The following is a 12,424-nucleotide window of genomic DNA, read 5'->3' as shown; positions in this document are numbered from 1 at the left end:
CTAAGCTGAATAACATCAAAGAACAAGAAGGAAATCATGACTGAAATCTCCTTAGAAAAAACTTAAGCTAAAACAACTATGGTTGTTAAATGTGTCCTTTACTCCCTCTCCCTTCCCCCCCTCATCCCCCCACAAATTCTGGCCTTCAACTGACTACAATCTATTAGCAGGGGGAACATAAAACAGGTACTTGAATAATTATTTGGATTCCATTCAGTATATTAAAAATCATTCTCTGGTTGGGATAGGCAAAAGAGGCGACTTACAGAAATACTTATAACTAGAAATTACGTTATTAAAATTCTCAATACATTAGATGTTTTCAGCACTTATTAGCCTTAATCATGATGACACACAAGAAAAAAAATAGCTAATAGGTAAAGATTTAATAAAAAGTTAACTTTGGGGATATGTACAGTGGATTAATTCTGATTTAGTCTAATACCCTAAAGTCTCATGAACTATATAGTCTTGTAACTCTCCCCTTTTCTCTCTCTCCCTCTTTTCTTTCCCTCTCTCCTTCCTTGCTTCCCTTCAACCCATGTTTATTTATCAGCTGCTCTGTGCTGGCATCATATTAGGTGCTAGGGAGAGTAAGGTGATAAATCACTTGGTGAAAAGCACATGGTCCACCAGGGAGCATAGATTTAAAGCCCAATACACACAGGTCCAAATTCCAGTTACTCCATTCCATATGAATGTGACCTTGAACAATTTACACCGTTTCTCTGAATCTCAACTTTATTATTTGCAAAAGAGAGATATGCTTTGTCTTTTGGGCCAAAGGAGTTGGCCAAAGGTGCAGCTCATTACCTACTTTGTGAGGCTGCAAAGATAAAAAACATGGAGGGGCTTAGTACGATGCCTGATTTGAATAAACGCTCACTAGATAGTAATCATACATATCATAAAGGTGTCTATAGTTAAATGAAGGTATAAAATATACAGTTATATCCACATCTACGATCCGGAAAAAGTGCTGAGGGAGTTCGGAGGGTGGAAATACGGCTTCCCTTTGTGGAGCACAGAGAACTTTCTGAGAAAAGCGACATTAAGGCTGGCATAGAAGAATGGGCTTTGTCATTAAGACATGTGTGGCTGGAGATCGGGTGGCTGGAAAGGCACGTGTACCAAGAAGTACAAATCCAGAGAGCGTGGAGATGGGACATCTCAGAACAGTGCCAATTCATTTTAGCTGGAGTGAAAAAGAATATCAGAAAAAAACAGGCAAAGGTAAACTGAAAGCCAGATCATAAGGGGCTTCGCCTGCCAGGCTACTTCCCAATTTGGAATTTATTTTGTAGGCAATGAAGAATGGTTGGACCTTAGGGGGCACTACAGGTATCTGAGCCATCAGTCATCAGTGGAAAGCCATGGGGTGGATTTATCCATCTTGGAGGAAGGCTGTCTCAAGGACCTTTCTGGGAATCCTAGGTTTGACAGAAAGTTGAATAAGTTCAATCCTAAACGGATTCAAGATATGTAAAGTGTTAGTTCACTGGCTTTAAAAATAAAGGTTTCATTATGTTTGGAACAAGTGTGATTTTCCTTTTATATTTTAAAGATCAAGCACCGTGGATACAGGAACTAAAAAGGCCCATTTTAAACTCTGTCAGGATGTCTAGGTTCTAATTTCAAAGAGTATTATTGCCAGTACGGGACTGATCGAATTTCCGAGAGCTTCTATTAGTGGGTAATAAATTAGTTAATGTGGTTCATCTCCTCTGGCATCCCATAGTACTCCCTGCTGAGCTGTAGTTCTGACCACTGTTCCCAAGTGTGTGGACACCCTTGAGTGGAGAAGAACCACCACACCCAGCAATCAGGGTGGGAACAGGAGCCCCAGGGAGTGAGGGGGCTGGTGCCCACGGGCCACCCATCTTCCTCTGTGCTTGGGGTGGATGGATTCTCACACGGCAAGTGTAAACTGTTCAACGGTCCAAGGAACGATCAACCTTGGAACAGCCCATGGGGATCACTGAATTCCACAGGGAGAGCCACCCAGGCCAGGAAAGCTTTCAGTGGAGGCCTAAATGCTGATATAAAATTCAATCTGAGTTGGTACAAGTTCCTGACTTGATGTAACTGTTTTACGTTGGTAGGTTTGCTTTTTGAGCTCAAGTATAGAACAGAGGCGATGTACTTAAACTGAAGCATGTGTGATAAAGGCCTAATCAATTATAAACTTAGTATAAGCCAACATGCGTGAGGCTTCCAAAAATGCGAATGTGGTCTTAGGCTGTATAAATAGAGAACATTAATGGAATATGAGAATTCAGAGCCACTGGAAACGTGGCCTGGGCTGCCTGCGTGTTTCCTGCAGTTCCCAGCCGGGGTTGAGGGTCGGGCAGACTGGTAAGTCCCTCCCGCTTCCATCCTTTCCTCTTTCCCTCCTTCCCTTCACCTTTTCTTCCCTCCCTCTCTTCTTTCTTTCCTTCCATCTTCCAGTCTACCGATCGTGGGGACAAAGTGAAAGAGAATGTGTTTATTTTACATTCTAAAAGAGGGAGAATTTGGAGCTGCTCCTTGCGGGGGTGAGATCCTGATGGAGACACTCACAGGGAAGGGTTGTTAACAATGTCTACCCCTTGTAGGGATTCAGGTGCTGTCTGGGCTGGAGCAGGGAGACGGACTTAATGGTCTTTTGGTTTCCCTTTGATTCCCCACATTCTACATAATTACCATCATTTGCAGGTGCCAGGCAGGTGCTGTGAGTTAGGAGCCGGAAAAAAAGATGAAACAGACTTTACTGAGGTGTGTGTTTTGAAAATGCCTTTCTCCACCCAATTATGCACTGTTCCATTAGCAATGTGCCACTATGAATTATACGACTGAATTAAGGATGGCGAACTCACTCACACGTTCCTTATTAATCAGAACTGAATACGGATTTTCTTCTCTGTTCTCATGTATTTAGGACAACGGTGAAGCAGCAATGACAACTATCCTCCCCACTCCTAACCTCCCAAATGATAAATATTTATAAATCCTTTCTAGAAAAGGCAGGCGCCTGCTGCAGAGATGTGCTGTAATTAGTAGACTATTTTGGTTGTCAGGAAACTGAGATACAGATATTTGTGCCATTAATGATTTAATACCCAGACCATACAAGGGGAAATTATAGTCATATTATAGCAGACAGCCAGCTGCATCTGTTGCCTAAGGCTTCTGGATTGGTAAACATAACCTTCTCTTAAAAAAAACAAAAAACAAAATGAAGTTTCTTCAATTTATTTCGATGTTAGCTTTCAACATTTCAAAATGAGCAGCTATTAAGTTTAGGTCTAATCTCAATGGTGCAATTTTCATTTTCCTGCTAACTAAAAATTGACAGCTTAATATTTGGGGTGGGGGGGGCATAGATGAGAAAGAATCACGCCCTACGTATAAGTGTTTTCTCTATGCCTAGTGTTGTGTTGATGATTCCACATAACATATGATTCCTGCTGTATGGAGGAAAATAGACTGATATACACAAACTCTTTAGAGACCAATGAAGAGTTAAAGTGTATATATTTCTGATAACCTTCATTTAACAAATGCAGATTAAACTATTAGACATGCAAGAAATCAAGAGCGGTCGTTTACTGGTAACTTACCATGCATGACCAGCATCATACTTAGTACTGAGAAGAATACAAGAAAAACACAAAGACATAAATTCTTGCTGTTGATAAGCTAATGATACTAATCAGGAAGCCAGGATTAAGACCCATACACGTATGAAAGAATCACTAGCATTAGAAAGTGACCCAAAATACCTTAGAGTGACATGTATTTCAGAACGCCAGAGGTTGGGAGGAGTAGGTCCAGCCAGGGCCTGCAAAAGTGTGAGGCAAAGAAGGAGTGCCACGCTTGGAGAGGAGAAGCGTGGAGTCAGACGGCTGTCCCAGCTCCAGCTCTCAGAGCTGAGTCTCAGCTTGTAGCATCTCAGGGTCCCACCCGCTTTGGAAAGTGCGAGGATCGAAGGAAGCGTATTACTAATGACTGTTTTTCTATGCCCAAATTAGAAGGAGAAAATTGAGGTTCAGAAATTGAGCTTTGTAACTTGCTCAAGATCGTTCTTGAGCTCTCGAGTTCTTAGCAGAAGCTAACTATCTGCTAGAAAGCTCAAGCAGATAGCTCTTGCTTGAGCTTTCTTCTACAGATCTTCCTCAACTTATGACGGGGTTACGTCCCATTAAACCCATCATAAGTTGAAAATATCATAAGTCGAAATGCATTCAATACACCTAACCTACTGACCATCATAGCTTAGCCCAGCCCACCTTAAAGGTGCTGAGGCACTTACATCAGCCTATAGTTGGACGAAATCATCTAACACAAAGCCTGTTTTATAATAAAGTGTTGACTATCTCACATAATTTATGGAATACTGCACTGAAAGTGAAAAACAGAATGGTTGTCTGGGTACAGAACGGTTGTCAGTGTATCGGTTGTTCACCCTCGTGATCTTGGGGCTGAGTGGGGGCTGTGGATCTCTGCCCCTGTCCAGCATCACGAGAGAGTACTGGACCACATCTCACTAGCCTGGGAAAAGACCAAAATTCAAAATTCAAAGTACAACTTCTACTGAATGCATATTGCTTTTGCACCATCATAAAACTGAAATATCTTGTTGAAGCATCATACTGATTTCTGGATGCCTGCTCCAGTGCTCTCACGAATAATGATATAGCCTTCTCTGGAGCTTTGATTGTGCCATGCACATAGTAGCTGCAAAACATCATTTTATTTGATTACATCCTATGCTAGCATTATAGTAGTGGGAATGAGTGAAGAGAATGGCCGCAATCAACAATCAAAGCCCCCAGTGCTGATGTGTATCCTGAAACTCTGGTAGACAAAACCCACCACTCTAGTTTTTGGTAGCAATTCTCTCTCTCTCTCTCTCTCTCTCTCTCTCTCTCTCTGTCTATATATATATATATATATATATATATATATAGACAGAGAGAGAGAGAGAGAGAGAGACAGATATATATATGTTATTTATATGTTATATATTTATAATATATATTATCTATCTATATTATATAGGCTATATATATTACATTTAATGACCTTAAAATGCCAGGCATTCAAATGAAAATATTTAGTCAACTACTTGGAAATTTGAATTAACTGACTTTTAACTCTGATGATAAAAGGTCCAGGTGAATCCAGCACATTTTTGATATATAACTAGTTCCAATTAGACCTTATAATTGAGAACATTTGAAATATGAATAAAAACCTTAAAGACTCTGTCATTCTTAATTTGCCTCTTAGTACATTTCAAAGCACCTTCGGGGGATTATTACTTAGTTTTCAGTTTGCCACTCTTGTGTTCCCAAGACAACTGGGAGCTTCCCGAAGGCAGGGGTGACAGCTGACATGATGCATCTTTATTGTGGCATCAGGCGCCGATGAAGTAAAGCATACTCACCAGACTGCTTGTATTTGGTATATCCCGAAATCTGTCCAAAGTTTGAAATTTCTGATTGAGTTCCTGAAACAGTTCCATATGCCTCTTCCTTGTATGCATGACCTTCTGCAAAAGAGAGTAAGATGGCTCTCATTTCTAATCTGATTTATGCATTAAAAGAAGAGATTTAGTATTTTGCTACGCTAATAAGGGAAATCAAGTTTTGCAGGAACTAGAAGGTCCCAGGAGATGCCACAAATGCAAATGGTTTGCACCAAATCCTTGTCTTATGGTCAGCACTTCTGGAACATGAAGAATTGGCTATTTCTTCCATTTACAAGATTACCAAAAAACAGTTTTCTCCTGTGGGTGCATTAAAAATATAGCAGTCATTCCTGTGTAAGATTTTCATCATTCAAAGTTAAAGCTGTTTTACAAAAATTGTTACAATATAAAAAAAAAAGTTTAAAAATTTTGACTTGTAAAGCACCACAGTCTCTCAGTGTTTGTCATGGGAGATATTACATTTTTATGTTTGATTTCTATAAACACTAAAATCTTAGCTGGCTGTACTAAAGGGGAAGCAAAATCCCAGGGCCTGCCATTTAAGGCTGACTCAAAGCACTAAAGTGTCTGAAATATAATGTGAGATCTAAAATCTTACACTTTCCCTGTGAATAGTGATTGAGCTTCGCAGAAGGAAAATCTGACCCATAGGTTTCACATATTTGTTTACAAAATGGTACAGAATCTTAACACTTAGAATTCAGAGCATAAATTGTGTGGTTGATGAGCTTCTACAACCACAGATACAAATATATTGATATTCTTCATCCCTGGTGATATACTTCTTCCAACTTCATCATAACTCAACAAATAGAGTCAGAAATAAAAAATGACCTTGGGGTAGGTATAATATCATGAGCTGAATCTTTTTCTGTTACAGAGCATTTAAAAGAGCACTAACAAAGAAGAGTTAGATAATAAATCCCCTGTATTTACAAGTGTAAAGGACAAAATACCTTCCTCTACTGTGATTTTTAAAAGTTAAAAATTTCAATGTTTTGGTGCTTCTCCAAGATTATGCCTTCATGTTTGTGTAAGATTTTATAGTTTTTTTAAGCATGTGATTCATAACTCACCATTTGGTCTTGTGGATTGCATGGGTATACTATATTCATGCCTGAGTTAGGATTTGAACATTTGGTCTATTGTTTTAATTACCAAATATTTTCAAAAGTCAGGATTTGTTTTGAAAAAAGAAATATATCTTTGGAGGAAGATCTATAATGCCCAATTTTCTTCTCAAAAGACATTTGCGCAGAACACTTTATCTCCTTGAGAACAAAAATGGCAAAAGAAAAATGCAAATGGCACTTTTAACATATCTTAAAAAGACTTCTTCTCTCTTATGCCAATTCAATTTCCTATATTTAATGAATCTGTGTTTAGGCAATACTTTGTTTAGGTAATTCTTCTATTTTCACTAGCCTACTTTCATAAGAGAGAATTCTGCCATTTTAAGTCTTGCTCTACTGGATTATTTCCACCCTGGCTCCTCTGAGCTCTAGGAGCTCGCTGTTGATGAATCAGGTGGGGAGGGTGGGAACATGGCACCATCAGTGGTGACAGGAGCATGAAACACAGCACCCGGCTACAGAGTGATTAACTTCCCTGCAGTTCTGGGGAGAGTACAAGAAACAGATTTGCAGGGTTTACAGAGAAACACCAGGCAAACGTAACTTGACTAGTGATAGCTGATGGGGACTGATGAGAGGGGGATTTGCATAAGCAACATGATGGAGAGATATTGAGGACCAAGTAGTTGGCAAACAATGCAGTACATTCTGTCCTTAGGGAGGCAAATATTTCCAGCAGCACCAGATCCTAAGACACTGACTAAAATATGAATTTGTGTTACAAGGAATGCTTTTTTTTTTTTTTTTTTGCAGGAGCCAGACTCTGACGGTGGGGTGGGGATGGGTGGGTCTGATGACTTTCAGGGAACTTGGGGTGGAGAAGGGGGGGAATGTTTTAAAAAAACAAAACAAAACAAAACTATAGTCATCAGAATATTGACTCTGGCTCTAACTTACAAATAGTGTTTTTCATGATAACGAGTCTAACCACACAGTTACTTTGTGCTAGGGTGCAGTAGAGTGATGTCATAGTACTGACATTTCTCTAACGATATTTCATTCTGTCAGTTAATACATATTCATGACATCACATATTGAGCTAAATGGGGGAGTAACAATGGTGTGCAAAATCTGGTAGAGTCCCTGCCCTTTTATAGTTTGAGGTGTAATGGAGGACGTAGGTATTAATCACATAATAACTCAAATGCAAGTTAAATTAGACTGTGGTAAGGAAAACAAGCGGTGCTGTTATAGCAGTAAGTGACAGGGAAATTTGCTAAGAGAAATCCAAGTGAGGTCAGTTCCCCAATCTTTACATATACTTTTTTAAGTTGCAAATTCTCAAATCAGTTATTCCTGCATCGTGTTTGTTCTCTTTCTTCCATTTTATAAAATGCAGAGAATTCCTAGTACAACTTTTAATCTTATGCCCAAATCCCCTTTCCTCAAGGAGATCATTCCTTTCCAAAGAGATGGACTTATTTTCTTCTAAGATGGTTGATACTACTGGCACAGCACGCCTGCTCTAAAGTGGCCCTGCGGTGAGTTTGCTGTGTCGTCTTCCATTTATCTTTTATTTCATCAGAGGGTCCCGACTTTGCACTGGGGAACTGTCCATCAAGGTCTTTACCGTCCCCTGCCAAGAGGTGAGTTTTTCCATATCCTTCCAACAAAGTTCTCTTTTGTCTGTCAGTCAAAGTCACTCTCTGTCTCTTGTAACCAAATATCTCTGATGGGTAAAGCATGTTTAATGAAGCAAACAAAGTGTCAAATATATCCCATGGAAATGAGAACACATTAACTGATAGGAGTTTTTAAATCATATCCTGATTGAATGGGCAGTGCCTGATTCTGAACCAAGTGGATTTTATTTTGAGGAGTTGGATTGTTAAGACATTCTCAGAAATGTATATGGTGGATACCACTATGATATAACCAAAAAGCAGTTTGCAGTGTTCTCCGTAAGTTCATGAAAGCTACTCTGAACAATAAAGCTCAAGGACCCTGAAATGAATATAAAGACAAATGAAAAATTTAGATGCTAAAATACAGGGCCCTTCCTATCTAGAAACATCCTCATGCCAGATAATCATTCTAATTTGAAACTGCCATCTTAGCACAGCCAGAAAGCACCATAGCAATGATGGCCTGCTGGTTCTGAGAGGAGTGTCACATTAGGGTTGCCAAGGGATAGCTCACATATCTGTCATGGGCCCAGTTTGACCTTCCATGCATGATTCTGTCTTGTTCATAAACTCAAGTACATCTTTTTGCTTTTCTTAGTGGGGAAGGTTCCATTGACAAGAAAGCCAGCATCACAGTGAATATTGGATGGTTTCTATTCCAGTAATGTTCTGGGATAAAAACTTAAGCTGCAGTTTTAGTTGTCACAAATAATAAGGGTTTCCCTTGATTTATTTACTTGCCTAAATAATTACTTATTTGAAGCAGTCATGCCTTTGATCATCTTGCTCACCTACTTAGAAGTTTTCATGCTTATAGATCTTACTGGTTCATTTTGATGGCTCTTTTTGGATTTTTACAGACCTTAGTGTTTATCTGTTTACCTTTTTCTTTCTTTTGTGACCTAAACATCCTGTGTCTCAAAGAAATTGACTTCTGCGACAAAACTGTAACTCTCATGGATTTTCTATTTAAGCAATCAAATACATTCTAATCGGCAATACATATAAAATTCAGGTTCCTTCAGTGATAACGCCTTTCAAATATTACAGGCATCTTTTGCAATAAAGATAAATGCTTGGCAATGCTCCCTTGCACTCAGATTATTATCACTCAGCCTTTTTCAAAGCTGTATTGAAGTTCCATCCCAAGAAGACCAGCCACCTAACTGCACAAAAGTAGTGTCTCCCGAATAGCTTTTTTCATAGAACTCTTATCTTTTATTTTATATCTTTGTAATTCAAGGGAGGCAGTCTTGGCAGCCTTTTAATTGTTGAAATTAGAGAAAAAGTGATACACTGTAAAGCACTTTCATGAAATTTCAGATATTTGAGAAAAATTAGGATGTGAATAAACTTCATGTCTTGAGCTCCTATTACATCCCAGACAATCTCCTTGATTAAATACTTGGGACGTATCAAATCTAACAGCTCTAGGTCTGGACAAACTTGGATTTCGATCTTACTTCCATGGCTTTCAAGTTGTGTGGTAAGAGGCCCAAAACTCAACCTCCCTTTAGCCACAGTTTCAGTAGTCAGAATAACCTTGTAAGATTGTTTTGAAGACTTAAAAAGGGCTATAAATCACATCACTGGAGCACACAGGTAAGAGCCAGAGTAGCCATTATTATCTTTCCCAATCCTCACAATAACCCTGGGAGGTGGTGGTCCCTATCTCACTTGACTGATTAGGAGACTTAGCTTGAGAGGCGGGTAAAGCTCCCAGCTCACACAGGTGGTGGGAGGTTGGAATCCATTCTGAATCCAAGTGAATTCTCTCTGCATGCTGCTTGCTGTCTTAGATGGACCCCGCAGATTCAGGGAGCATCCTTTATCAGACCATTCAAGTCTGTGATTATGCCATCTCATTTTTTCTGATGGAAAAGGAGACGAAACAGTCCAGGGTGGGTGAGGGGCCTTCTGTAGAGAGCCCATGAACTCTGTGGATATTGATCACCCTGCAATGGTCCCACAGTACTGCAATTCTGGTCTCCTTATTTTGTCTCTGAACACCTCGTGGGCAGTGACTTTGCATCCGTGACACCTGGCACAGTGCTCGGCAGATGGGTATGGAATAAATTAAATGAATGCGACGTCATAGATACATAGATACATAGGCCTTGGAAGGCCATCATCAGTCTTGCCCCCTCTCCTTCTATTCAAGAGGTCTCCCCACTGGAGGGAAGACTCATTTTATTGGCCCCAGACAAAAAGCCTCCCTCCCTGTTCTGGTCCTCTTGTGCTCCCTTATTTCCCGTACAAGTGTCTTATGAAGGGCCTGCAGGTGGTTTGAAACAAACTGAAGATTTTCTCTTCCAAATTCAGAGTCTTGAATCATAGAGTTGGAACCTCTTTAAGTCTGAATTACAGATAAAATAGGCTTTACTATATATAAACTTTTAGAAATGGAAAGAAATTGCTAGAAAAAATTGGAGAATCTCCCGGCTATAAACTTTAGATTATGGGGCTGGGAAATCATGTGTTGTTAGGAATTAGAAACCACTTGGCCGGAATTACCTTTTCAGTGTTAGGCGTTTATATAGCTATGCTGCCAATGTCCATATTTACTCATATAAAACTAGGTTTATCTCTCCTCGTCTCACTGCTTTACAGTCTTCAATCCAGAGTGGGCTGTTGAATACTAGTCTGCAGTGATGTGAAAACCCATGTCAAGGAAGCAAGAGACACTGCAGGAATTAAGGTTGACTATCAAATCAAAGCCACATTGTGGGAAGGGGATGATTTATGTACTTTTCTTTGGCCAGAGTCGCAATGTATCCATAAGACAGAACCTGCAGCCATTTGAACTGTCTGACATTACAGTGTCTATTTACATTTCAAACATGTTTCTATTTGAATAAATATGTACTCAGGGCTTAAAAGAAACCAGACAAAAGGTCTGAAAAGACTGAATAAGGTGTGTGTGTATATATATATATATATATATATATATAGTCACTGTCACTCAAGAGTATACTTGGCTACAAATAAATAATTTTGCAACAGTTTAAATTGAGGAAGCTACAAGAGATGGATATAGCCAAGTTTGCAGTGCTCAAATTTTTCCTCCCAAAATGTGCACATTGCCTAACAAAATGTACCCACTGCTGGGGGTCGGGGACAAAACAGGAAGGGGCCTTTTATGAAAAGGACATTTCTAAGAAATCGTATGCTTTCTATTGATATTTAGAAATTAATTTAAATTTTATCTTCTATGTCATAGCTTAGCTGTGTTCACATCAGTATAAAATAACATTTTATCTTACTTGACTATGTTCTCCCAAATCTTCCAATAAAATTAAGTCCCCACAAAGATAGTTCGTGATCACCCTGGATCGGTGCTGTCTTGTGCCTGCTGCCCACCACCATTGCCCAGAGTGAGAAGCATGGGTTTACTGGGAGTGGAGGACTCACTAGAAAAGTCAAAGGAACATTCTCAGGTGTGTTTAAGAGGCTGCATGGTTCCCATGGAAGAATGTGACAAGGTTTATCCCCATGGTTTTGAAAGAGAAGATACAAAATAGATACCTCTCTCTATGTATTTTTAACACTGGAAAGGATAACAATGTCTATTACGGTTTCAGAATGGAGGTTTGTAATAGCATTCCTAAGAATTCCTTGAGCTTCGTCCTCAATCCAAGACAGACAATTTAAACCACCTGCCAAATATTTTTGATTTTACATCATATTAGGCACCTTAATCCCCAAAGTATTAAAATGCAACTCATCCTAGCTAGATGTCTCCTTGGCTTCCCTGGATCTGTTTGTGGTACTAGTAGGAACCCAGGCTCAGACCCATAGAGCTATCTTTCTTCTGCTCTCCTGCCCTTTGACCCTATGCTCAGTTAAGGATCTGATCTTGACTCTGCAGTGTCCCTTTATCCATTTCCTTTCCTACCACCTCTGAACCTTCATTTCTTCTTTCTTCGACTAGTCACTTCCTAATTTATATTTCAACTTCCTCGTTCACCATACTATAATCTCTCCTTCCTATTACTGCCATATTCATCTTTCCGTAGCCCAGATTAGACCTCAAAATATTCCTCACTAAAAATAAACAAAACAAAATACAACAGAAAAGACTTAGCAGCTTTTAGTAACAAATCAGGTAATTGTTTCCATGGTCACAAGCCCTTCACTATATGGTTTCTAAATTACCCCCTCTGTCTGTGCTTTTCTTCCACAGACCCCATGTT

General features: G+C 39.5%; 1 protein-coding gene across 1 annotated transcript in view; it reads right to left on the bottom strand.

Annotated features, from left to right (window-relative positions):
- The window catches only part of ADGRB3 (adhesion G protein-coupled receptor B3), a 785,278-nt gene that overhangs the window by 1,447 nt on the left and 771,407 nt on the right, over window positions 1-12,424 (bottom strand). The window contains exon 30 of the mRNA XM_061207676.1: window positions 5,429-5,533. Within this exon, the coding sequence (XP_061063659.1) occupies window positions 5,429-5,533 (105 nt within the window). The remainder of the gene's footprint in view (window positions 1-5,428; window positions 5,534-12,424) is intronic.

Source organism: Eubalaena glacialis, chromosome 12, assembly GCF_028564815.1.
Source record: "Eubalaena glacialis isolate mEubGla1 chromosome 12, mEubGla1.1.hap2.+ XY, whole genome shotgun sequence".
NCBI lineage: Eukaryota > Metazoa > Chordata > Mammalia > Artiodactyla > Balaenidae > Eubalaena > Eubalaena glacialis.
This window is presented reverse-complemented; position numbering and strand designations above follow the sequence as displayed.